We start from the raw sequence: 27595 nt of genomic DNA, 5'->3' as shown, positions 1-27595 counted from the left end.
GCGCCACAAAGCACCTGCCACCCCCTTCAGGCAGCTCACTCCCAGAATCAGGCCCCACTGAGCTTCCCTGAGCCCTGTGCTGAGCCCGGCCCAGCCCCAAAGGCCCAGGGCAGTGACAGGTTTGCAGGAGGAGCTCACTGTGCACCTGTGTTTCTGGCCGTGCACTCAGCAGCACCACACCAGGGAGGGTCGGAGTTTGGCTCCTAACTCAGCTGCAGGGACCCATCAGGCTCCTCTAGGTGACTGGCAGCATCAGGGGGACGTATGGGGAGGTGGGAGACCCAGCGGCCAGTCCCCTGCACCAAGGACTTTTTAAACAATTTCCCCCGCTGGGGCACAGCATCAGGGTGAGAGCCTGAGGGAGCCCCTGTGTGGCTGTCCTGCAGCCAGTGCTCAGAACAGCCCCCTGGAGGTTGCATCTCCCAGTCCAAATCCTTCTTCCGTCACCAGGAGGGAGGGACTTGAACCCGGGTCTTCTCCATTCCCAGGCTCTGCGGATCCCTTTCTGGGGGCCTGCCCCTCCCCAGGCACTGGGCAGGGAGCCAGCCCCCAAACCCTGGCTTTGTCAGGCCTCTGGACATGAGTCCTGGTGACATTCAGTGGCCCCACCCCTCAGTGGCCTTGTGAATTCACCCCAGGGGGTCTAGGGGAAGCTGCGGGGGATGGGGGTGGAGGGGAGTTGCTGCACCCAGAGGCTCATTGGGTGAAAGATGCAGTTTGGAGGGGCTGGAACGGAGCAGCGAGTGCGTCAGGGGCAGTTCGGACCAGTGACAAATGGGCCGGGAGAGAAGTGGGAGGTGCAGCCGGTGGTACAAGCGCTCTGCCTTTCCCCCGGTGCGGAGGGGTCCCCGGCCGAGATGTAGGCGAGGAGCTGTCAGACCCTGGCTCTGGGACGCCCCTCCTGGGGCTGGGCTGTTCCTGAGCACCTGGAAAATCCCAGTGTCACCCCAAGCCGAGCTTTCTGAAAGCGCCGTGTTTCTCACACGCGTCCCCAAACCGAACACTCTGTGATGGGCCCAGCTCCAGCTCCGGAGCTCACCGAGGCCGTACCCAGGCACCCACTCAGGGAGCCGCTGCTAGCGTGGGACCAAGGGGCACCCCCCGTTGCCTGTAGCTGGCCCCGTGTCCCACACGTGCGTGGGCGGCAGACAGGAGGCACTGGGCCAGTCTGTGTCGGGTTCCGCACTGAAGGAAAACCGCCACCACCGAGCCCAGACAGAGGCGCCCTGGGCTGAGCAGCTTCCCTCAGGCTTAGTGGGACAGGAGCTGTTTGAACCTGCCCTGAAAGAGGGGCTGAACTCTTGTACATGCAGCCCTGGGACTGCTTGTGTCCTCCAAAGAGGGACTGGGGTGTGTAGGGGAATGAAGAGCTGGTGTGGGTGGAACCTGCCCCAGACAGAAGAGCTCTGAGGAGAGAGTTTGTTCTGAATCCCAGTTTCCAGTTCATAGAATCCCAGAATCCCAGGGCTGGAAGGGGCCTCAGGAGGTCATCAAGTCCAGCCCTCTCCTTCAAGCAGGATCAACCCCCACTAAGTCATCCCAGCCAGGACCTTGTCCAGCTGGGACTTAACAATCTCTAGGGAAGGAAAATTCACCAGCTCTCTCAGTAACACATTCCAGCGCTTCACCACCCTCCTGGGGAAATAGTTTTCCTAATGCCCAACCTCCCTCTCCCCCTCTGTTACTTCAGACCATTGCTCCTTGTTCTGCCATCCCTCACCACTGAGAACGGTTTCTCCCCATCCTCTTTAGAGCTCCCCTTCAGGAAGTTGAAGGCTGCTGTTAAATCACCCCTCAGTCTTCTCTTCTGCAAACTAAAGAAGCCAAAAATTTCTCAGTTTCTCCTCATAGGTCGTGTGCTCCAGCCCCCTCATCATTTTCATTGCCCTCCTCTGAACCCGCTCCAATGCATCCGCATCCTTTCTCTACCGGGGGCCCAGCACTGGATACAATACTCCAGATGTGGCCTCACCAGTAAAGAGTAGAAGGCATAATAACTTCTCCAGATTTGCTGGAAATGCTTCTCGTAATGCACCCCAGTATGCCGTTTGCCTTCTTGGCGACAAGGGCACACTGCTGACTCATATCCAGCTTCTCATCCATTGTAATCCCCAGGTCCTTTTCTGCTGCACTGCTACTTAGCCAGTCGGTCCCCAGCCTGCAACAATGCTTGGGATTCTTCCAGCCCAAATGCAGGACTCTGCCCTTCTCCTTGTTGAACCTCATCAAATTTCTCTTGGCCCAGTCCCCCAGTTTATCTAGGTCACTCTGGACCCTATCCCCACCCTCCAATATATCTCCCTGACCCCCTACCTTCGTGTCATCTGAAAATTTGCTGAGGGTGCAATCCACAGAATCATAGAATAATAGAATACTAGGGCTGGAAGGGGCCTCAGCAGGTCATCAAGGCCAGCCCCCTGCTTCAAGCAGGATGAACCCCGACTAAGTCATCCCAGCCAGGATTTGTCAAGGTGGGCCTTACAAACCTCTAGGATTTTTAAAACCTCTAGGGTTATTACTGACCCTCATCTAGCTCATTAATAAAGATATTGAACAATACTGGCCCTAGAACTGATCCTTGGGGCACTCCACTTGAAACCGACCACCAACCAGACATTGAGCCATTGAGCACTACCCATTGGGCCTGTCCATCAAGCCAGTTTTCTATCCATCTTACAGTCCGTGTATCCAATCCGTACTTCCTTAACTTATGGGCACAAAGGTTGTGGGAGACTCTATCAAAAACTTTGCTAAAGTCAAGGTAGATCACATCCTGTAAGCGGTTGCCCCCCAGTGGCAGGGTACCTAGTGGCTAAATCCCTTGCAGAGCCTAGAGGTCTGGGATGTAGGTCTGCAATCTACTCCTAAGGGCTATGGTCTATGTTTGGGGCGTGGCCCTGAGAGTCTAGCTTCCTTTCTGAAGGGGATTGGTGTGGCTGGTGAGTCCCACCAACATGCTCAGGCCATGATTGTCAGTCATATTTGGGCTGGGCAGCGACTGTCCCTGGGTCACATTGGTGGAGACCCTGAGGCTGTTTCTCCTTCATCTGCAGGACGGGTCAGGGCTGACTTTCAGGCGTAAATTAGTGTAAACTGTGAAATCTCTGTAACGAGAAGTCCCTAAAACCGCAATCTGAGTCCTTCAGTAACTGAGCCAGAGTTTGATACTCTGTTATGGGAGTTGGAGGGGGTGCAGGAGGTCAGATGAGATGACCTTGATGGTGCCTTTGGCCTCCAGGAGGGCTTTGTTTGGGGAGACGGTGGTGTTATGCCAACAGAAAAACTCCTTCTGGGTGTGTAGGCTGCATCTAAGCTTGTGGGCCAGGCTGGCTCAGCTCTGCCAGCAGAGGCTCTGGAGTGTAGACACAGCCTTGGCTTTTCTTTGAAGAAGTGTTTCCACTCCTCATGTTAGCACAGAAGAGGCTGAAAACATCACCCAAGTGTGTCCTAAAATGCAGAAAGCAAAGAGACATAAACAGACCCAGAAGTTATTACTGGGAAGTACTTTGAATGGCAGGATTTTAAGCCAATCACATGAGTTTTTTATTTTGGTGTGGCTTTGCTCCGCCTGAGGTTGGCTGGGCTCCCAGGACAAAGGCGTTTGCATTGATGTAGCTTCTGTTGCAGCTAAGTTTCATTTCTGCTGTTTCAGGAAGCGAAGGAGGAGGCAGCAGCCACCCAGAGGTGACGGAGGTAGAAAAAGGTTATATAAATTCATATGTTTTAAATGGACTTGTGTTTATTTTGGGATGGGAGGGTAACCTTGGCCACCTCTGGCTGATACATGTGGGGTGTATGTGAAATATTTTTGTTCCTGGATAAATGACGCCTTTTGTTAAAGTGTCTTGATTCTTCAGTGCTTTGAGGAGGGTGCTGGTCAGAGAAACGGCTCCTTGTCTAGCCTGAAGGGAGCTATTGCGCGAGCTGTGTCACTGACGGGCGCATTGCCTGTGGTGTGTCGGGGGGTTCAGGCTGGGGCTCTCATTGGGCTCTTCTCTGTTGTCTGTGGCAGAAGTTTCATGCCGTTGACTGAAGTTCTGCTTGGGTGTGTCTAGTCACTTTAACAGTCATGAAAAGTTCCTGGTTCCTTGTAAGCTGTGGGTGCTCCGACCCCCTGGAAATGAGCCCTTCAATGTAGGTGCCTTCCTGTGGATGTAGGGGCCTAATTTAGGAACACGAGAACTACAAGCCCAGCACGGACCAGGGTCCATCTAGATGAGGGGTCGGCAACCCCCAGCATGGAAGTGGCAGGAGGCGGGAGCTCAGCCCCACCCCTCCTCCCCCCGTGCAGCTGGGGAGCAGAGAGGGACGGGGCAGCCCTACCCATGAGCTAGCCTGCAGAAGGACACGCAGCTGGGCTGTGCTCCTGTGCTGCCCACCACTTCCTGCCCTCTCCACATGGAGCGGTCCAGCCCCTCCGGTGCTTGCGCAGCCCAGGAAGCTGCAGCCCAGGAAGTCATCGTGCACGATGGGGTGGCAGGGGGGTGCTGGCCCAAGAGGGACTCTAGTTGGGGGGAGCAGGGCTGGAGTTATCTGGGGCTCTGGTCCCACAGGGCTGTGCACCTGGGTTCTGTGGCACACCCCTGTGACTAAGCTGGGTGAGGGGGCAACCCCCAGCACTGATTTCTCTGTGGCCTCACTAGTGCAGAGTAGACAGGAATAATAACGTATCTCGATCTGCTGGAAATGCTTCTTGTAATGAACCCTGATATGCCATTCGCCTTCCTGCTACCAGGGCGCACTGCTGACTCATACCCAGCCTCACATCCACTGTAACCCCCAGGTCCTTTTCTGCTGAACTGCTACTTAGCCAGTTGGGACCCAGCCTGTAGAAATCCTTGGGATTCTTCCGTCCTAAGTGCAGGACTCTGCACTTCTCCTTGTTACACCTCGTCAAATTTCTTTTGGCCCAATCCCCCAGTTTATATAGGCCACTCTGGACCCTATCCCTGCTTTGCAGTGTATCTACCTGAGCCCCCTACCTTAGTGTCACCTGCACATTTGCTGAGGGTGCGATCCATGTCCTCATCCAGGTCAATAATAAAGTTGTTGAACAGTACTGGCCCTAGAACCGATCCGTGGGGCACTCCGCTTGAAACCGACCACCAACCTGACACTGAGCCATTGCCCATAGAATCATAGGGCTGGAAGGGACATCAGGAGGTCATCTGGTCCAGCCCCCTGCTTCAAGCAGGATCAACCTCAACTAAGTCATCCCAGCCAGGACTTTGTCAAGCTTTAAGCCTTAAGCTCACCTAATAAACTATTTTGCTAGTCTTTAAAGTGCTACTTGACTGCTTTTTGTTTTGACAGTGTATAGACTAGCACGGCTCCCTCTCTGTTACAATAACGAATAAGACACTTTTGACCACTGGGGGGTCCTTTCGAAAGGCCCCCCCGTCTACACGGGTGGCACTGAATTCGAAAGCGGCACTTTCAAATCGCCACGGCCGCAGTTATGCTAATGAGGGGCTGCGTAGTCATGGCAGCGCCTCATTGACATCTTCCGACCTCGCTCATTACCATGCCCCTTTCGAAAGGAAGGGGCTCGTGTCGATGCGGCTCTTACGTTCTCCTGTTCTGAGGCAGGGGCACAAAGACCAGCAGAGCTGGGAGCAGCATAGATGGACTTGGCACCTTGCACCAAACAACTTGGAAAGAATTCAGAGCCGGTGCCTGTGAGTTACTGTGAGGGAATGGGGGAGGCCTGTGTGTGTGTGTGTGTGAGTGGCTCACAGAGCGTGTGAGGCTCCTGCTGAGGGTAACCTTGGCGACCAGGTGACAGCTGTGTACTGCAGACAAAGGAGGAGGTGGAGCCTGAGGGGTTTGAACTGGAACTGGGAGTTGGAAAGCTGTTAGTCTGGGCTGGGAGAGAGAGACAAAGGAGGGGGCCAGGCCCTGGCTCTGGGGGCCCCTCGGGGCCTCCTCTCCCCAACATGGATTGGACTGGCTGTCTCTGCCAGCTGTACTGACTCCTCCGTACAATGCTGGGTCCTGTCGGCTAATAAACCCACTGTTCTCCTGCTGAGTGAGAGTCACTCCTGCCTGCAGATGGGGTGCAGAGCTTGGGGGACCCCGAACCCCATCACAGTTACACAGGAAAGAGTTCCTTTATGGGCTTGGACCCAAAGATGTTCACCTTTCTGTGCATGTCACTGGATTGGCTTTGTGGAGTTTTGCCTTAGTTAGCTGAACATGTTAATTATTAAAACAAAAAGCAGTCAAGTAGCACTTTAAAGACTAGCAAAATAGTTTATTAGGTGATGAGCTTTCGTGGGACAGACCCACTTCTTCAGACCATAGCCAGACCAGAACAGACTCAATATTTCAGACACAGAGAACCAAAAACTGTAAGCAAGGAGGACAAATCAGAAAAAGATGATCAAGGTGAGCAAATCAGAGAGTGGAGGGGTAGGGGGGGAGGTCAAGAATTAGATTGAGCCACCTTCCCCCCGACCCCTCCACTCTCTGATCTGCTCACCTTGATTATCTTTTTCTGATTTGTCCTCCTTGCTTACTGTTTTTGGTTCTCTGTGCCTTAAATATTGAGTCTGTTCTGGTTTGGCTCTGGTCTGAAGAAGTGGGTCTGTCCCACGAAAGCTCATCACCTAATAAACTATTTTGCTAGTCTTTAAAGTGCTACTTGACTGCTTTTTGTTTTGATAGTGTACAGACTATGTTAATTATTAGTCACTGAATTGCACTAAACAAGCCAGAACCCTCTGGAATTCATCAGTGAGGATGAATTCTCTGAATGTCCCATTGCTAAGAAAGGGATTGCAGGGAAGTACTTGGCGACACTCTAGCTAAAAGCCAGTTATTGGGGTGGAGACCTTATTTTAAGATTTGAAGGATGAAAACATTTTTAAGATCCCAATCCCACCATTTGGTCTTCATGATCGAACCCCCGTCCCAGTGTGGGCCACACTGCAACACTGAAACCAACTACAGAGGCCTTAGACTTCTGGAGTTTGCCAGATATAACGACTTCATGCTGGCTAATACGTTCGTCCCTCACAAGGCGTCCAGACGATGGACTTGGCACAGCCCCAGTGGAGACCATCACAGTCAGACTGATTACATCTTGGTCAAGAAGCGCTTCCGAACAGGCGTTAACATTGCACAGACACGCGGTTTTCCGGGAGCAGACGCTGGACGTGATCATGATCTAGTGATGATGTCATTCCGCCTCCGCTTGCAGAAGATCTTAAAATCAAGACACACAAGAATTAAGTTTGACCTTGAAAAGCTCAAAGATCCTGAGGTGGCAGAAGCCTTCCAAGTAAAAATAGGAGGGAGACTAGCACCACTGCTCATCCTTGGTGCTGAAGAAGCAGATGAGGACATAATGGCCTACACCTTTAACACAGCAGTAGTAGAAACAGCTACTGAGATTCTTGGCAAACACCACCCAAAGAGGAAACCTTGGGTTACTGCTGATCTGCTTGACCTCTGTGACAAACAGCGAGAACTGAAGAAGAAGAAAGGTGAAGCTGGTGGGACTGAGAAATACAGAGAAATCAACAAGACCATCAGGAAAGGCATGAAGGCAGCAAAACAGAATTGGGTAGAAGACCAGTGCAAGGAAATAGAAGACAGCCTTTACAAAAACAACAGCAAGAAGGCATACCAGACAGTAAGAGAGCTGACAAACGTTAGACAACCTAGAGTTTCCATAGTCCAGAACAAGGCAGGGAACTGCCTCACTGAAGAGAAAGAGATCCTTGGCAGGTGGACAGAATACTGTTCTGAGCTGTACAGTGATGAGGTCGATGGAGACCCAGAAATACTGAAATGTCCATATGCTACCGAAGAGGACAGCCTCCCAACCCTTCGGGAAGGAGTAGAGGCAGCAGTGCCATCACCGAAGAAAGGAAAGTCAGCTGGAGCGGACAATATCCCAGCAGAATTGATACAGATGTAGGGAATGTGGCAGAAGGAATGCAGTGCTGCTGAAGGCTGGGAGGAATGAGTCTCCCAGAGGTCATCTGCATGAGAATGCAAAAGGTGTGCATGTGTGATACCTTTTCAGGCAAAGCCTAACGGGTAGCAAGTAAGCCATGAGATTTGGTCTATTGTAAACATGTAGTTGTAAAATCACAATTTAAGCTGACACTTAAGGTGGGAGTTGTGAGATCTCACCAATGCTCTGGGTTGTTGTGGGGGGACAGGGCAGTCGCCTTAGCTGTGTAAGACAATGATTACACAGGGCTCCCTGGTTTAAAGCATTGTGAGACAGCAAGGGGAGGGGTATGGGTTGAGCCAGCTTGCTGAGTGCTTTGGCCCTGCCTATGCCTTGGCCATATAGCTATAAGCCTGGCTTGACTAACCCTCCCCACCTGTTAAAAGATAGAGCTGGATACTAGGGTGTTTGTGAAACCCCACACTAGAGATACCAAGAGCTGAAATCACAGAGTGGCAGCTGAGGCCACACAGAGCTGAAATCACTGGGTTCTGCCTTAGGGCAGTCCCAAGCAGTGGGGTTAGGACTGGCGGAAAACAGCAGGACCAGCGGGCGGCCAGTAGGAGCGGCGGCGGCAGACGACGGCGACTGGCAGGCGGCCGGTAGGAGCGGTGGCGGCAGACGACGGCGACCGTCGGGCGGCCGGTAGGAGCGGCGGCGGCAGACGACGGCGACCATCGGGCGGCCGGTAGGAGCGGCGGCGGCAGACGACGGCGACCGGCGGGCGGCCGGTAGGAGCGGCGGCGGCAGATGACAGTGGCGACCGGCGGGCGGCTGGTGACAGCAAGGGGAGGCTACAGACAAGTGGACAGCTAGTATTGCCCTGGTGATGTATCTGTGGGCTTTGAGTTTGGGACTGTACCGCAGAGGGTACACCCTGTAACTGTGGGTGTGTGGAAAAGGGCCAAGAGCCCCAGCAAGAGACTGGGTTCTACTGCATATGGGGATGGTATCTGGGTAAAAGGGGTTTTGTCTCTTCTGTGCTGAGATATACTGCATCTGTCGCTGTAACCTTGGGGTAGGTTACAGTCATTAAACAAGCCATTTCTATCTCAGACTCTGTGCTTGCGAGGGGGGGAAGAACCGCCTTACAGGCACCCAGCACGGGGGTGAAATTGTCCCAGGCCACTGGGTGGGGGCTCGAGCCGGTTGATTGTATCCTTGATAGGAAAACCCCACAAGAGTTGAACCCGGCCCTTCTGGCAGGTATCTGGCATTAACAGAAGGGTTACACAAGCAGGGGGAGAAGCCGTGATCAGTGCCCTCACCAACATATGCAATAAGATCTGGCAGACGGGAAAATGGCCTACGTCATGGACCCAGTCGCTAGTGATCGCACTTCCCAAAAAGGGCAACCTCCAACAGTGCCAAAACTATCGTACGATAAGCCTCATTAGCCACCCAAGTAGAGTCTTACTGAAAGTAATACTGAACAGGCTGAAGCCCCAAGCTGAGATGATTATTGCTGAGGCACAAGCCGGCTTTAGGGCAGGGCGGAGTACCACCGAACAAATACTCAACCTCAGAATTCTCTGTGAGAAATATCTGCAGCACCAACAGCACCTGTACCATGTTTTTGTGGGCTTCAAAAAGGCCTTTGACAGAGTTTGGCAGGCAGCATTATGGGCCACCATGAGAAAGTACAGCATCAGCCCCAACCTTGTCCGAGTTGTTGAACACCTGTATGACAATGCCACCAGCGCAGTTTTCCACAACGGTACCATTGTAAGCTGGTTCAGAATGACAGTGGTGTCCATCAGGGTTGTCTGCTCTCCCCCATGCTTTTCAACATCTTTCTGGAGCGCATCATGATTGATGCCTTGGAAGACCATGAAGGAACTGTCAGCACAGGAGGTAGAATAATCACCAACCTTCGCTTTGCTGACAATATAGACGGATTAGCTGGAGGAGAGGAGGAACTAGCCAGCTTGGTAGAATGGCTGGATACCACCTCGAAAGCCTATGGAATGGAGATAAATGCAGAAAATACAAAACTGATGACCAATAACACCAATGGCATCAGTAGGGATGTAATGGTGAATGGACAAGCTCTTCAATGTGAGTCCAGCTTCAAGTACTTCGGTGCAATTGTGTCAGATGAGGGGTCCAGACCAGAAGTCCTCTCCAGAATAGCGCAAGCAACAGCAGTGCTTACAAAACTTAGACCCATCTGGAGGGACAAGAACATCAGTCTGAGATCAAAAGTAAGATTGATGCGCCCACTGGTCATCTCCGTGTTCTTGTACGCTTGCGAAACGTGGACCCTTACAGCAGAACTGCAGAAAAAGATCCAAAGCATGGAGATGAGATGCTATAGGAGGCTTCTGGGCATCTCTTATATTGAACATGTCACGAACGAAGAAGTACGACATACGATCAGGCATGTCATAGGCCCACATGACGACCTGCTCACTGTGGTGCAGAAGCGCAAGCTCAGATGGTACGGCCACATCATCAGATCATCAGGCCTTTCAAAGACCATCTTGCAAGGCACAGTACCTGGTGGTAGAAGGAAAGGCAGGCAAAAGAAGAGATGGGAAGATAACATCAAAGAGTGGACAAACCTGAATGTGAGCAAGTCACAGAGAGCTGCACAGGACAGGATGACGTGGAGTGAGTTGATCAGGAAGTCATCTGCAGTGCCCCAACGACCCTCAAAAGGGGTTATGGGATAGAGATGAGATGAGAGATGATCAAACCCCAACCCCACTGGTTTTGGGCTAGTGCGGGTTGGGAGCCCTGTGGTGGGTGTGCCCTGTTCTATGCAGCAGGTCTGAGCAGATGACCTTGTGGTCCCCTCTGGCCTTGAACTCGATGACTGGGTTGGCTGCTGCTCTGCCCTGGCTGGGGGTCTGCCTGTCTCCCTTTGAGGCACACAGAGTGTGAGACATCTCAGCCCCAGAGCAGTGTCTCTGGGGAAACGTCGAAGTAGGTAAAATAGCTCACGTCTTGCAAAGGACAAGGCAGAATTAGCCGGGGGCCGAGACAGGATAAGACAGATTAGGGGCTGGAAACGCGCTCACTGGAGGAGAGGTTGGAATGATTTGGATTATCCACTATGGGCACAGTGCAGCTGGCACCTCCGTTTGCACCTGGATTGAACCCCAGCCCCTGCCGTGATGGGCCCACACTCTCCCCACTTTCCACCCTACCTGGGGGGAGGTGCATCACACAGGGAAAGCAGCCAATCAGGAGCCAGGAGAAGTGGGAGGCATGCTGGGGCTATGAGCAGGGGAACCAATGAGGTGTGGGGCTTGGGTCTGCAGAGGAGCATAATCGGCCAGTCCGCCTGCAGGGCTCGGGGGGAGTTGGTGGGGCTGTAGGAAGGGGTGCTCCTGTGAGACGGGAGGAGAGGATCTCCTTCAGGTACACAGCTTCGAGACAGGGCTGTGTCTGCCTATCCTCAGCCAGGGTTCACTGAGGTGCTGTCCTGACAGGTCTCCTTCTCCGTCAGGTGTGATGATAACCCTTTGGCTGCACACGTGTCTGCTCAAGCTCGTGTGACATGTTGACTTTTGTGTGTATTTAACCCAGCAGACTCCAAGAAAGCCCCCACGAAGACCACAGAGTCAGATCAGATCCGAAGGAGCCAGGCCGGGTTTACTGTCATAACAGCGCTATCTCCAGAGCTGATGAAGTGGGTCGGTCCCATGAAAGCTCATCACCTAACAAATTATTCTGTTAGTCTTTAAAGTGCTGCAGGACGGCTGGTTTGTTTTGCACACAAAGCCCAGTCATAGTTGCCGGTAGACTGTAACACAGTGTTTCTCAACCTTTTGTTTATAAAGTACCCCTTTTGCCAAAAAAAAAAAGTACCTCCAGAATTCTTTAGCATACCTCTAAGGGTACCACTGGTTGAGAAACATGGTACTAAGGTAAGCTGAGGTTTTGAAACAAATGCCATTCACCCTTTCCAGATTACTGTGCCCTTTGCAGGAGTCAGATTTGTTCCGCATTCCACCGAGTTACACCTCACTTAAAAACTACTTACAAAAACATGCGGAAATCTGACAGCACAGCCTTTGTCAGAGTCTAATGGGGAGCTATGACAATGGCTCACCTCCCTCTGTCTGATCTGACTTGCTTTTTCCTCTTTTGATAAATACTGCTGATACTGGGCCATTTCCACCTTGCTGAATAGACCTTGTCAGCTCTGGCCCTCCCTCTTACTGGGACCCCACTCTTTAAATACCCCTCTGAAACCACCCCCCCCAACTCATGTATCTGACGAAGCAGGTCTTTGCCCACGAAAGCTTATGCTCCAAAATATCTGTTAGTCTATAAGGTGCCACAAGACTTCTTGCTGTTCTTGAAGCTACAGACTAACACGGCTCCCTCTCTGATACTTGTCACCAAGCTCTTCATAGGTATCCCATGGGGCACATTTTGCATAAGATTTGTTGCAATTCTATAACAGTGGTTGCAACAGTGATCTATGTGGTCAAATTTTAATCATCTAGCTCACGCCCCCAACATGAAATGAATGCCGGAAGGGGTGACCCAAATGTCACTGACTGCATGCCAGGGACTTCCTGCTGTTGGCTCTGCATTACTCTAGGTTCTACCCCAATGGATCAGTGCACAGCAGAAATGGTTTATCAGAGTCCTTCCCCTGGCTGTACAGAAGCATTGCGCTGCTGAGCCACCGCCAACTCCCGAGCTTCGCTTACTTTCAGCTTCACTTCTAGCCCACCAGGAGGATTTTTCCACAACCTGGTTTCAGGCAGACTGGTAGATGCTTTCCTCGCTGGCTGCAGGCAAGTTGTCAGGCTTGACACACGTGAGTACGGGAATCATTACCTTCTGGTTATGAGTTTTTCCATCCATGGGCAGAATAAATTTTGTTGTGTGCACTGAGGCCTGTGCAGACTTGCACCACCAATAGAAACACAGGCTGCTGGCTGTGAGAGCTCTGCTAATCAGCTGGGCAGCACCTGAATCTCTCCTGGGCCCGAGCACTCAGCTTACAGGGAACACTGCTTCCCACCAGGGCTGATTTCAGACACACACCTTATTACAGTCACTCACTTCTCCCCCCACACTGGGTCTGTAAGTTGTGCTAAAGTTTCAGAAAGGGCTGCTGGCTTCTGGCTGCTTCCCACGATAAGGTTGATCATTGGTGTTTCAGTTGTAGGCAGTGGTCCAGACATCTGGGCATCAAAAGTTTTCCCCTCCTGTATGGGAACCCTTCTGCATTTGTTACAGTTAGCAAAGTCGCAACCCTCTGACCCAGCAAGGGAGGCAGGTAATACAGACTATATGTCCGGATAGCATCCCTTGCAGACCAGCCTGAAATGTCAGCCAGTACAGGTTGTACCTCCCTCGTCCTGCACCCTTGGGACCTGACTGGTTCCCAATGAGGGGATTTGTTGGACACGGGGAGGTCAGGCCACCAGGCTGCCTATAGAAGGCCCCCATTCCTGGAAGTCTTCCCCATGGGGTTGCTGGGCTCTCCTGTCCCTGGCTGGGATCCCTGCAGCTGGGGGGTGGAGGTGGGGGGCTGCCAGTGAGGCTCCATGTCCCAGCCAGCTCCCTGCAGTGGGGCTGACTGGCTCCCCCTGCCTGGGGTTCCTGCGGCTGCAGGGCTGCTGGCAGGGCTCTGAGCCTGCGGGCAGGACTCCCCACTGGAGCTGGGCTCCCCACAACAGGACTCTGTCACACGACTGGATCTTCATATGGGGTCTGGAAGCCATTTTATGTGCCCAGTGTGTCTATGGGCCCCAAATATTGTGCCGGGGGCGGGGGGGGTCGTGTGAGGTGTCTCATGAAAGCTGATGAGGCCCTGAATCTGTGTGTGCTACTTATATGTCTGTGTCATGTTTATCGGTAGAGTTCTAGATTTTAGCTCTGTAGCTGTACCTGAAATGGCTCGGTGCTCAGATTCACAATGGCAGGTGGACCTCCACCCCTGCCAGGATAATGGGCTAAATAAAGGCCCAGACGGCCAGTACACAGAATGCAGCTGTGGGGCTTCCCTTCTGGGCTGCAACGAATGGCAGCACAGCACGGTAACCCACCGGCTCAGGTGGTGAGCCAAGGCCTATGGGAGAGGAAAGGGATTTTCCCTCCTCATAGAAAAAACTACAAGGGGGTCCTAGCAGAGTCCCTCTCGGAAGTCTTCTGTTCGTTGTGCTGGTTTCTGTTCCAAGGACCCATGTTCCAGCAGGCTGACTCCAGCTCACCAGATCTCCAGTTCTCCAGTAATTAAAACTACGTAACCTGGCATCGCACCCCCGAGGGGGTGGACTTTCAGAGACTTTCAAGAATCATCATAGAACGCCGCTGGCCGGCATCAATATCTGTAACTGATATGTATAAAGCATTGCGTTCACAATTTTCCTCTCTAACCCTGTGCCTTCTATTTTGTTAATAAACCTTCAGATTTTAGATCTGACAGGTTTGGCATTTGTGTGCTGTTTTGGGTAAGATCCAAGTATATCTTGACCTGGGACTGTGGCTGGACCCTTTGGCGTCTGGAAGAATCTGTGTGGTGTTGGTGAAATAGGTTTTAAGAACCTCCCACCTAAGTTGGGGGTTGTTGGTCTGGGCTGGTACAGCAGCTGGGAAGTCTGTGGGTTTGCTTGTGTGGCTTCTGGCTGGCCAAGGGGCTGGCTGAGATACTTTTGTGACTGATTGGATTTGCCTTAGTGAGAAGGAAATCCCAGCCAGGGGCTGTAAGTGACCTGGTTTTAACCAAAATGATCCTGGATTGATTTCCTTAGCTGTGCCCAGAAACCTCATCCTATTACAGGCTCCTCAACCCCAGCAGGGCTCCTGATAGCGAGGCTCTCGGACCTGTCTCCCTGGCCTGACGCTCCCCTGAGCAGGCTGCCCGTAGGACTCCCTACCACCAGCAGGGCTCCACTCCAGCCCCTCACAGCTGGAGCTCTCTGGTCCAGCAACATGCATGGTCCTGCCAGATGAGAGAGTATCAACCTGTATCTTCCTCATCTCCATTGCCTGTCATCCTGTCACCTCTCACAGGCCACCACTTTCCCTCCCCTGCGCCACAGGCTGGGATACAACTTTTATAATCTGCTACACTGACATCACAACATCCTGTGCATACTCACTAGGAATTAGAAATTAATTCGATGGAAATTAATAGGCAGCAGGTTTAAAGCAAACACGAGGAAGTGTTTCTTCGTGCAATGCCCAGTCAACCTGTGGAACTCCCTGCCAGGAGATGTTGGAAAGACCAAGAATTTAACAGGGTTAAAAAAAAGAGTTAGATAAATTCACAGTCCACCAATGGCTGTTAGCCAGGATGGGCAAGAAAGGCGTCCCTGGCCTGTGTTTGTCAGAAGCTGGGAATGGGCGATGGGGCGGATCATTTGATGATTCCCTGTTCTGTTCATTCCCTCAGGGACACCTGGCATTGGCCACTGGATGGATGGATGGAGCTTTGGTCTGACCCAGGGTGGCCATTCTCAGTTCTTATGAGTTGCCCCCTCTTCCTTATTTGTATTTCCAGACAGCTGTGTACTTGCAGCATTCCTTGAAGAACAACCTGGAATGTCATCCAGTACAGCTTGTCCCTCCCTCATCCAGCACCCTGGCGACCTGAGTGGTCATGAACGAGGGGATTTGTTGGAAGAGGGGAGCTCAGGCCCCCAGGTGACTTGAGGCTTTCACCTCAAGCTTATTAGAATATCCAGCAGTTTCTGTGGCCCTTTTGTGGTCAGACATCTGTGCATGGTCCATTCTCAAATCTACAAAAGCTGATATCTGTTCATATTCCTGCGGTTCTCTGATATCTTTCCATTCAAAGATCCCCCAAATCTATTATTTCCGGATATCCAGGGTCACTGTTGGACAACCAGCCACCTCTGACACTCGCATGCCTCTGAGCTTTTTGCTACCTGCTCAAGTTAATGCCTTGCAAGAAGCAGGACCGTAGGCTCACAGATCTCGAGCCTGAATTCCTGCCTGTGTCTTCCTTACTAAATATCTTTAGCCGCAGGCTGGCCCCAGCACAAACAAAGCTCTGTCTGTGCGGGTCTACAGCTTCTAAGTTCATTTCTGGTTTGTCCGGGTGCTTCTAGAGGCCAGAGGCCTTTGCTGTTTGAGCAACAAAGGGTCCTGTGGCACCTTATAGACTAACAGAAAAGTTTTGAGCATGAGCTTTCGTGAGCACAGACTCACTTCATCAGATGCTGGTCTTGGAAATCTGCAGGGCCAGGTATAAATAAGCCAGAGCAAGGCTGGGGATAACAAGGTTAGCTGAGTCAGCAAGGGTGAGGCTTACTACCAGCAGTTGATCTGGAGGTGTGAACACCAAGGGAGGGGAAGGTGCTTTTGTATTTAGCCAGCCATTCGGAGTCTTTGTTTAAGCCTGAGCTGAGGGTGTCGAATTTGCAGCTCAGAAATTTCTCTTTGGAGTCTGGTCCTGAAATTTCTTTGCTATAGGATAGCTACTTTTAAGTCTGCTACTGTGTGGCCTGGGAGATTGAAGTGCTCTCCTACGGGTTTTTGTATATTGCCATTTCTGATGTCTGATTTGTATGTGTTTATTCTTTTATGTAGAGACGGTCCAGTTTGTCCAATGTATATAGCAGAGGGGCATTGCTGGCACATGATGGCATAAATTACATTGGTAGATGTGCAGCTGAATGAACCCATGATGGTGCGGCTGATCTGGTTAGGTCCTGTAATGGTGTTGCTGGTATAGTTATGTGGGCAGAGCTGGCAATGAGGTTTGTTGCATGGATGGGTCCCTGAGTTAGAGTGACTGTGGTGCAGTGTATAGTTGCTGCATATGTATTATTGTACTATTAAATAAAGCATCGGTATTATTAAAATCATTGTCTGTGTTGTAACTAAAAATCCCAAAAACTCACCTCCGGCTTTGGCCTGTGGCTTTTCCTCAGATCTCACCGTTAACTCAAAAAAAGTGCAAATCTATAATCTTCATCTTTAAGTCAAATTGGCAAGCCTTCCCAAATTTATATACCTACATATCTCGCCACCTTTTGCCCGGGGCAACAAAAGTCAGCAGGTGCACCCTGAGGCTGGGCCCTGACAAGAGCTGGCTGAGCTGCAGCAAAAGCCAGCAGAGATCTACTGTAACTACACACAGGTGGGCTTGAACCTGGGATCTCTGGAGCTTGGTGCAGCTGCCTCTACTGCAGGAACTAAAAGCCAGCTGTGTCTCAGCAAGGCCTGCGGAGGAGACTTGTTCTTTCTCTGTGCAAGTGGGTTACATGGGCAGGTTGCAATAGCAGAGTACCTGTAAGAAATGGTAAGTTACTTTCACCCCGAATGTAATCGTCATTTTTTCCTCCCCTCCCAGCACAGCTCTGGTGATAGTTACGCCTGGCAGAGTCATCCCCAGTCTCCTTTAGACTGGAATACATCCAGCGTTGGAAGAGCCCCAGCAACGTCGACTGGAACTCACTCGTAACTTCGGAGCCGGTCTTCTGGAATGGCCAGCAGCAGCTCTCGGCTCTCAGGTCAGGGGGCGAGTTCGGAAGCAGCATTCGCACTGTGAACATCACAACCCCTAGTGGGAGAGATCCCCAGCTGGTGTAGCTCAGCAGACACTGATGGACACCAGCTGGAGATCTGGCCCAGTGTTAACCCATTGCTCTCAACTTTCCGGAATGGGACATTTTCCCTGCCTGGCTGGCGCCCCAGGGGGAAAGCTGGAGGGCAGGAAAATCCATCCATCCATCCTGGGAATAGCTACAGTGGAACAAAAGCCCCAGCCCAGGTCTGCTGAGTCCTGCTGAGAGGTTAAATGGCTGTGTAGACATTCAGCTTGGGCTCAGGCCTGGAGGTCTACAGAACAAATTCACAGCCCTGCAGCCTGAGTCAGCTGCCTCCGCCCAGCTGCTGGTATGTGACTGCTGGGTGGATGCTCCCTTTGGGGCTTACAGAGCCCACTGGGGGCCTGGTCATATTAATCTTGTTAACTGGAGGCCAATTAGCTGACAGGTGCACTGGGTCGAGTTACTGTAGAAAGACCAGGATATATGCAAACATCCCTGGAAGTCAGGTCATCAGTTTATAAGTTCAGAGCCAGTACCCTTCATCCTGGTTTTCCTGGTTTTCTCCTGGGGGGCGGGTTTCTGCCTCTGTTGCTCTCGATTGGCTCAGAATGGGAGTTTATTTGCATATATTGCCCCCCCATAGGTCCCCACCCAGTGAGCTGAGCCCTGCCTATGCCACCCAGGGCATTCTGAATGGTCCCAGCTTGGTTCAGTGAGGGGTGGTAATATGGAGAAGTGGCTGGATGGAGGCAGGACGTGGAGGGTAGTAAAATGCTACTATCGCTTTAGCAGGTTTTCCCTCCGTATCTTCTCAGCTGCTGACTGGTGGAAGCAGACGAGGTGGGTGAGTTAGTGACTGCAGCCGATATAGCCAGAGAAGCTGGAGGAGGGGACCTGGCCGCCTGGTGCTGGAGATAAAAGTTCCACCCTAGGCTGGGTTGTGCGCCCGAAGCAGTAGAAGAACCCAAGGGGTTCTTGTTCCACCCCTGTGCTTCCAGCAGGGTGGCTGCATGTGTCCTGGCTTTGCCCACCAGGGGCCACGCCCGGTTCTCTCCTAGCCCACTGGGGAGGCAGGCTCTGCCCCCTTACTGCAAGGACAGATGCATCTGGCTGCTGGAACGTGTTTGTGTCAGTGCATGCTGGGAAAATCAAGGTGGGTTTCCCATAATGCCCCAGGAGCGGACGGAGTGCACAGAGCATGGAGGACCGCCCCCTCTGCACTGAGCTCTGGGGGAAAGGGAGAGTGGCCGGCCCAGTGACAGAAGGGCTGGGGCCTGGCTGTGGGAGGGCGGGCGTAGGAGGAGCAGAGATGCTGGCCAAGCTGACTTCTGGCTTTGGGCAATTAACCACGCTGCATGTGGGCACAAGTGATGTTTTGAGCCAGCCAGGCCCCTAAGTGGTGATAAATATAGCGGGAACACAATAGGGCCGGATCTTCAGCTGTAGTAAATAAGCCCAAATCCTCCCAACTTCAGTGAGAGGACACCCATTTTCCCAGCTGGCGACTTGGCCCAGTGTGCAGTTGGAGCCTTAGGTTAGCCCCAGTAACAAACTAGCGACCCAATCCTGCAAAATGCTGAACTCCTGGGCAATGCTGGGCACCAATGACCCACACTGACATATGCAGGAGCTGAGAGCACTTCACAGGACTGGGCCCAGGGTGAAGTTCAACAAGGAGAAGTGCAGAGTCCTGCACCTGGGACTGAAGAATCCCAAGCATTGTTACCTGCTGGGGACCGACTGGCTAAGTAGCCGCGCAGCAGGAAAAGACCTGGGGATTACAGTGGATGAGAGGCTGGATATGAGTCAACAGTGTGCCCTCGTAGCCAAGAAGGCTGACGGCATATTAGGGTGTATTAGGAGAAGCATTTCCAGCAGGTCTAGAGATGTTATTCCCCTCTCTTCGGCACTGGTGATGCCACATCTGGAATATTGCATCCAGTTCTGGGCCCCCCAGTATAGAAGGGATATGGATGCACTGGAGAGGGTCCACCAGAGGGCAACAAAAATTAATAGGGGGCTGGAGCACATGACCTGTGAGGAGAGGCTGAGGAATTTGGGCTTATTTAGTTTACAGAACAGAAGACTGAGGGGTGATTTGATAGCAGCCTTCAACTTCCTGAAGGGGAGTTCTAAAGAGGATGGAGAGAGACTGTTCTCAGTGGTGTCAGATGGCAGAACAAGGAGCAATGGTCTGAAGTGACAGAGCAGGAGGTGTAGGTTGGATATTAGGAAGAACTCTTTCCCCAGGCGGGTGGTGAAGCGCTGGAATGCGTTACCTAGAGAGGTGGTGGATTCTCCATCCCTAGAGGTTTTTAAGTCCCGACTTGACAAAGAGCTGATACAGGAGGTATCTGAGCCATTAGCTATCATCTTTGGAAAATCATGGGAGACAGAAGAGATTCCAGAAGACTGGAAAAGGGCAGATATAGTGCCCATCTATAAAAAGGGGAATAAGAATAACCCAGGAAACTACAGGCCAGTCAGCTTGCCTTCGGTGCCAGGAAAGATAATGGGGCAGGTAATTAAAGAAATCATCTGCAAGCACTTGGAAGGTGGTAAGGTAATAGGAAGCAGCCAGCATGGGTTTGTAAAGAATAAATCTTGTCAAACTAATCTGATAGCTTTCTTTTATAGGATAATGAGCCTTGTGGATAGGGGAGAGGCGGTAGATGTGGTATACCTAGACTTCAGTAAAGCATTTGATACGGTCTCTCATGATATTCTTATAAAAAAACTAGGCAAATACAATTTAGATGAGGCTACTATAAGGTGGGCGCATAGCTGGCTGGATAACCGTACCCAGAGAGTAGTTCTTAATGGTTCTCAATCCTGCTGGAAAAGTATAACAAGTGGGGTTCCACAGGGGTCTGTGTTAGGACCGGTTCTGTTCAATGTCTTCATCAATGATTTAGATATTGGCATAGAAAGTACACTTATTAAGTTTGCAGATGATACCAAGCTGGGAGGGGTTGCAACTGCTTTGGAGGATACAGTCATAATTCAAAATGATCTGGATAAATTGGAGAAATGGTCTGAGGTAAACAGGATGAAGTTTAATAAGGACAAATGCAAAGTGCTCCACTTGGGAAGGAGCAATCAGTTTCACACATACAGAATGGGGAGAGACTGTCTAGGAATGACTACAGCAGAAAGGGATCTTGGCAGTTTTTCAAAGGGACATTATTAAGGGCCCAAAAGCAAGCTATCCCGCTGCGTAGGAAAGTAGAAAATATGGCAAAAGACTGACTTGGCTTAACCAGGAGATCTTGCATGATCTCAAACTAAAAAAGGAATTGTATAAGAAAAGGAAACAAGGACAAATTACAAAGGATGAATATAGGCAAACACCACGAGCATGCTGGAGCAAGATTAGAAAGGCTAAGGCACAAAATGAGCTCAAGCTAGCTACAAGCATAAAGGGAAACAAGAAGGCTTTTTACAAATACATTGGTAACAAGAGGAAGACCAAGGAGAGGGTAGGGCCATTGGTCAGTGATGAGGGAGAAACAGTAACAGGGAATTTGGAAATGGCAGAGATGTTTAATGATTTCTTTATTTTGGTCTTCACTGAGAAATCTGAAGGAATGCCTGACATAGAGAATGCTAGTGAAAAAGGGGTAGATTTAGAAGTTGAAATAAGAAAAGAACAAATTAAAATTTACTTAGAAAAATTAGATGTCTGCAAATCACCAGGGCCTGATGAAATGCATCCTAGAATCCTCAAGGAGCTGATAGAAGAGGTATCTGAGCCTTTAGCAATCATTTTTGGAAAATCGTGGGAGGCGGGAGAGATTCCAGAAGACTGGAAAAGGGGCAAATATAGTGCCCATTTATAAAAAGAGGAACAAGAATAACCTGGGAAACTACAGGCCAGTCAGCTTAACTTCTGTGCCAGGAAAGATAATGGAACAGGTAATTAAAGAAATCATCTGCAAGCATTTGGAAGGTGGTAAGGTGATAGGGAACAGCTGGCATGGTTTTGTTAAAAACAGATCATGTCAAACCAATCTAATAGCTTTCTTTGATAGAATAATGAGCCTTGTGGATAAGGGAGAAGCGGTGGATGTGGTATACCTAGACTTCAGTAAAGCATTTGACACGGTCTCACATAATATACTTATCAACAAACTACGCAAATACAACTTAGATGGGGCTACTATAAGGTGGGTGAGCAACTGGCTGGATAACCGTACCCAGAGAGTAGTTCTTAATGGTTTTCAATCCTGCTGGAAAAGTATAACTAGTGGGGTTCTGCAGGGGTCTGTTTTAGGACCGGTTCTGTTCAATAGCTTCATTAACGATTTAGATATTGACATAGAAAGTACACTTATTAAGTTTGCAGATGATACCAAGCTGGGAGGGGTTGCAACTTCTTTGGAGGATAGGGTCATAATTCAAAATGATCTGGATAAACTGGAGAAATGGGCTGAGGTAAACAGGATGAAGTTTAATAAGGACAAATGCAAAGTGCTCCACTTAGGAAGGAACAATCAGTGTCACATATACAGAATGGGAAAGGACTGCCTAGGAATGAGTACAGCAGAAAGGGATCTAGGGGTGATAGTGGACCACAAGCTGAACAAGACACGAGAAATCATTCTACCGCTCTACTCTGCGCTGGTTAGGCCTCAGCTGGAGTATTGTGTCCAGTTCTGGGCACCGCAGTTCAAAAAAGATGTGGAGAAACTAGAGAGGGTCCACAAAAGACCGACAAGAATGATTAAAGGTCTAGAGAATATGACCTATGAAGAAAGCTTGAAAGAATTGGGGTTGTTTAGTTTGGAAAAGAGAAGATTGAAAGGAGACACGATAGTGGTTTTCAGGCATCTAAAAGGGAGTCATAAGGAGGAAGGAGAGAACTTGTTCTTCTTGGCCTCTGAGGATAGAACAAGAGGCAACGGGCTTAAACTGCAGCAAGGGAGGTTTAGGTTGGACATTAGGAAAAAGTTCTTAACTGTCAGGGTGGTCAAACAGTGGAATAAATTGCCAAGGGAGGTTGTGGAATCTCCATCGCTGGAGATATTTAAGAACAGGTTAGACAGATGTCTCTCAGGGATGGTTTAGACAGTACTTGGTCCTGCCATTGGGGCAGGGGGCTGGACTCGATGGCCTCTCGAGGTCCCTTCCAGTCCTAGTGTTCTATGATTCTATGAAAGCCCTGGCTGGGATGATTTAGTTGGGGTTGATCCTGCTTTGGGCAGGGGGCTGGACTCGATGGCCTCCTGAGGTCCCTTCAAGCCCTGGGATTCTGTGATTTCTGTGAATGCCTCCACTGACGAGGAAGGCGCAGGTCTCGACTCGCTGAGGTGAGGTGAGGTGAACGGTGCTGCTGTTCCTTTGCTGCCGCTCCTGTTTGAGTGGCAACATGTTGTTCCTTCTCCTGGCCCAGCTGTTTGGGCTGTGAATGGATTTGCCAGAAGGATCAGATTGTTTTGTAACTGATGAGACCCTAGAGCTGTGGCAATTTCCAGCCAGAAACCCACAAAGGGTGTGGCTGCACTATAGATTTATCCTCCCTGAGTCAGCATCAAGTGATACCTCATCCGTACCCATCGTGAGAGCACAGCACGCCACGGAAGAGCAGTCATGTTCCTTTAACGGCCTGCACCCACGCTGGCCCTGCAGCCACTCACAAGAGAGGGGACCCAGAGCTTTTGTGTTACGCTTCCTCCTCTCGCATTCACAGACCCCAAGTCCAGCAGGGACCCCAGTGTTCGTCTGGTCCCGCTGGTAAAACACAGGCCTTACGCAGGCTGTGAGCATGTTTCTATGTTGCAGCAGCAAGTACAAACGTAATTAATGATGATCACTGGTTGGAGCTGATTTCTAAATCTGCTATGAATCTTGCCGCCCGCGCTGGTTACAGCTGAAGCGTCAGGTCTCTCATTGAGGGGGGTGCAAACTGGAGAACTGCAAGTCCAGGCTTTTTTTTTTTTTAGGTGCACTTACGTTGAGCTTTTGTTGTGTTCTTTTGTTCCCTTGACAGTGCTGTGTGGGAGAGCTGGAAAAAGGGGTGAGCGGGTTCTTTAGACAAGGGAGTTGATTTTTGTGCGGGGGGGGGGGTTCCCCCCGCAAGCTGGAGCCTGGGTGGAGCTCTTGAAAAACAAGATAAAGAGCTACCTGGCACTGCTGGCGGGGTGGGCAGCCTCTTTAAAAACAATGAATTGTTTGTTTTAATAGCTGGCTAGGGGAGGTGGAAGGGCTTTGCCTCCATCTGTGTAGTGAACACCCTTTCCCCCATTGTGTGCATTGTCCTGGCACCCAGGGGTGTGCTAAGTGGCAGGCGCAACATTTTGGAAGTGGGAGGGGCATAGTGTGGTTCCCCCGCCCCCCGCCTCCCTTCCTGTGATCCTCCCCACAGGTTGGTGGGGCCCAGCTAATTGCAGGGCCCAAAAGGGGGGTGCAGCCTCAAAAGTTTGCTCACCCCGATCTAATTCATTCTTTTGCTCCCTGTTACCACAGAAATTCAGACTGACAGGGTTTGAAAGGCATGCTTGGAAACTAACGTGAACTAAAATTACTGAAGAAGAGGAACAATGAAATCCCTGGGGCCCCTAGGATAAGATGCAAAAAGAGACTTTGCAGATGCAAATTCTTTCCTCCTGTTTCAGGAAGCATTTGGGTTAGCAAAAGAAATAACGAAATCCAGTGCAAACCTGAAGCTGAGCTGGTACAGAAACATGGAGCTTTGTTGTTCAGGCTGGGGGGAAAGGGTCCTTTTGGGAGCAGAGAGAGAGAGAAAGATAGTGTTGTTAATCTCAAGGGTTCGAAATCATGAGTCAGGACTCCTGAAATACGAGATTTTTAAAAACGATGATACATTTTGCCTTATTTATTTGATAGTTGCTTTTCGAACCCTGGGATGCATTGGGATGTGTTTTCAAACTTCCCTTTTCTTCCATCAAGGCTGGAAACGTAACTCTTTTTACAAATGGGGTGTTAAGCAAAAATGCCAAATATCATGAGAGTCAGCAACACAGAAGTGGTCTTGCAGCTGAGGCTCTGAGTGGCCATTTGGGAGGTGTGCCTAGCTCAGCCAGACTTCTTGGGCAGGTCACGCAGGCTGAGGTTTCTAAAGGTGCCTAAGGCATTTGAACATCCAGTTCCCGTTGGAACTTTTCAGTGGTTGGCTGCTTTGAAAATCTCAGCCTGAATCTCTCTGTACTCCTTCCACAGCCGCACAGCAGAGATAATTACAAATCCTTCCTCCTGCCCTTTGCCATGATGCAAGCTCTGGAGGACAAGGTCTCTCTTACTCTGTTCCATGTAGGCTTTCATACCACATTCATTGCCGTAGTGCATTAAGCACCGTAACTCTACTTCTGTCACATGTTTGTTCTCGCCTCCTCTTGGCAGAGGGAGAAGCATGTGGAACAGCGTGACTGGCTTTGGAAGGGTTTTGTTATTTGTTAAATACACCTATTGCTGTACAGAAGGCAAGATCAAAGAAATGCACTTCGCCCTTGGCACTTACTGTGCTGAGGTTGGTGATGGCCTTCAGTCCTTGGGGAAGTCTATTCCACAGTCTTGGACCTGCCAAGGAAAGTTCTCTCTCCTGCCCAGACGAGCCTTGACTGGGCCAGAGAAGAAAACCTATCATGCAGGGTCTCCATTGCAGGGCATTTGAGGGTCTGTTAGCTATCCTAGGCTCAGGCCGGGGAGTGCCCTGGAGATAAGGACCCAGACCTTAAACTAAGCAGGGATCCTATGAGAACCAGAGCAGGGAGTGGAAGAGAGATGTGATGAGCTCACAGTGGGGTGTGTTGCTCAGATGATGCAGTGAGGAATTTTGTGCTTGTTGGGGTTTCCTAAAATGCTGAAGGCTTCATGACCAGCTTTAATGCATTTCTGTAGCCCAGCCAAGAGATGACAGAGGCAGGAGTCACAGTGGACAGGTTTTATTGTGAGTGCAGCACCTAGCACACCTTCAGGCTTGAGTAGTGCATATGCCAATAGCAATGATGAATTTACATTCCTCTTATTACAAAAAGGATGCGGATGCATTGGAAAGAGTCCAGTAGAGGGCGAAGAGAATGGTTGAGGGGCTGGAGCACATGACCTAGGAGGAGAAGCTGAGGGATTTGGGCTTGTTTAGTTTACAGAAGAGAAGACTGAGGGGTGATTTGATAGCAGCCTTCAACTTCCTGAAGGGGAGCTCTAAAGAGGATGAAGAGAAACTGGTCTCAGTGGTGTCAGATGGCAGAACAAGGAGCAATGGCCTGAAGTTAGATGGGGGAGGTGTAGGATGAATATAAGGAGAAATTCTTTCCCCAGGAGGGTGGTGAAGCACTAGAATGCATGGCCCAGAGAAGGTGATAAAATCTCCATCCTTAGAGGTTTTTAATTCCTGGCTTGACAAAGCCCTGGCTGGGAGGATTTAGTTGGGGTTGGTCCTGCTTTGGGCAGGGGGTTGGACTTGATGGCCTCCTGAGGTCGCTTCCAAGCCCTGGGGTTCTATGATTCTACTTATGCCCATAAATGGAGCCGCATCTCCTCATACCATGTAGTGACAGAACTAACGAGAATGCCCCTTTCCTCGGAAAAGGTGGCGACCGGGAAGATGCAAACGAGTCCCCTGGCAAGAAAAAGAAGCTGGACAAGTACCGAGCATTCGATTTGGGGGAGCAAGAGTTCCTGAGAACCTGTGAGTAGGAAACCTGCCAGCTCCAGCTGATCCTGGGGAGCTACGCCCAGGACCTGCCTGGAGCCCATAGGGCTTTGGGGTGGGGGCAAAACTGGAGCCAGCTCTGGCTGAGGAGGGGACAGAAGCGGCACTCCTTCCCCAGGGCTAGGGTGTGAGAAATGCTCACGTGGGCGCTGTGGGATCAGGGCTGCAGCGTCTGGTACCAGGTGGGCTGCTTCTCCCGGCACAGGGCTGCGAGTCACTCGCTTCCAGTTGGAGGGAGTCTTGTGCCAGTTGGGAGTTAACTCCGTAACGCACCCAGCCTGCCAGCCACTCAGACGTGCTCCTCTGGGCTCCACCAGCCCTGCAGGCTGGCAAGAGACACAGGCCTGCCCTCAGGTGCCTTCCAGTGTCCTCCTGTGGTGTCCAGCTCCCAGTGACTGCCTACCCACGGAGATCCCAGCTCTCCTGCTCCCAAGGGAGGGGCGTATCCCAGCTGTGCCTCAGCCCACCGCCACCGTGCCAGGCGCAGCTCCGGGGTTCTACCATGGGAAAAGGAAGGGGGGTTCGTTTAGGAAGACGAGAGATTCAACCGGGGACGAGCGTGAGTGATGGACACAAAAGGTTTCATTGCAAACGAAACTACGAGCCAGGAATTAGGCTCCACCCTTACCAGCCATTACCTCTCCCAGACGCCAGAGTTAGGGTCACACCCTGGCAGTCACCCTTTTGCAGCGCTTGCAAGTCCTAAGTAGCCAGGACCCCCCTTCCATGAGCCAGCCCCCCTCATCCTGACATCCCCTGAGCCACCTTTTGTCTTTGCTCACAGGCACAGCCACCCCTAGGTGCCACCTCTGTGGGCACTGCAGAGCTGGAGCACCCATGGAAAAAACTGTGGGTGTTCAGTACCCCCGCAGCAACCAGCTCCCTCCTCCATCCCAGAGGGTGTGAGGCTGGGTGGAAAGAGGCGAGGCAGGGGCAGAGTGGGGCAGGAAGTGGGGCGGAGACTTTGGGGAACCTGTGGGGCATGGGTGGGGCCTAGGTTGGAAGCAGAGGTGGAAGAGGTACCCAAAAAGTTACTTGAGTAAAAATGCAGCTGCTTTCACTTCTGGGTACTCGAGTACAATAAAAATGTGATGTTATATGGTGTGTGCTTTTTCTAACATAGTTTCCCAGAGGGACACTGGTGACTTGTACTTAAGTACCTCTCCCCAGAGCAGCTGTGCTTTTACTCAAGTAACTTTTTGGGTACTTTCGCCACCTCTGGTTGGAAGAGGCAGGGCAGGGATACAGGGACAGGGGCCTGGTGTGGGCAGGGCTGGGGGCAGAGTGGGAAGCTGGCACCCCAAGGCTTGGAGGGAGCTGGCACCTGTCTGGCCATCTCCTCCCTGCCCCATTGTTCTGTTCCACTGCCAAGTCATGTTGAGATGTGTGGTTTGTCTCTGGTGGTTTCCCAGCGACTATTCTGAGCTGAGGCATTGCAGGTTTGGCTAGCCAGGATGGAGTGTCTGGAGC

At 51.1% G+C, this 27595-nt stretch overlaps 1 protein-coding gene across 3 annotated transcripts in view; it reads left to right on the top strand.

Annotated features, from left to right (window-relative positions):
* The first annotated feature begins 3635 nt into the window (after positions 1–3635).
* LOC142010663 (nuclear GTPase SLIP-GC-like) overlaps positions 3636–27595 on the top strand; it is a 75032-nt gene continuing 51072 nt past the window's right edge. The window contains exons 1-3 of one of the 3 annotated variants that reach the window (XM_074989070.1): positions 3636–3693; positions 17256–17415; positions 26003–26101. In XM_074989070.1, the coding sequence (XP_074845171.1) occupies positions 17388–17415; positions 26003–26101 (127 nt within the window). In that variant the 5' untranslated portion in view covers positions 3636–3693; positions 17256–17387. Of the gene's footprint in view, positions 3704–5594; positions 5679–17255; positions 17416–26002; positions 26102–27595 lie in introns of those variants that run through there. The other 2 variants (XM_074989071.1, XM_074989072.1) reach the window with 2 other exon arrangements.

This window comes from Carettochelys insculpta, chromosome 3, assembly GCF_033958435.1.
Source record: "Carettochelys insculpta isolate YL-2023 chromosome 3, ASM3395843v1, whole genome shotgun sequence".
In the NCBI taxonomy this organism is placed as follows: domain Eukaryota; kingdom Metazoa; phylum Chordata; order Testudines; family Carettochelyidae; genus Carettochelys; species Carettochelys insculpta.
The sequence above is the reverse complement of the archived record's forward strand: the minus strand, read 5'-3'. Positions and strand labels throughout refer to the sequence as shown.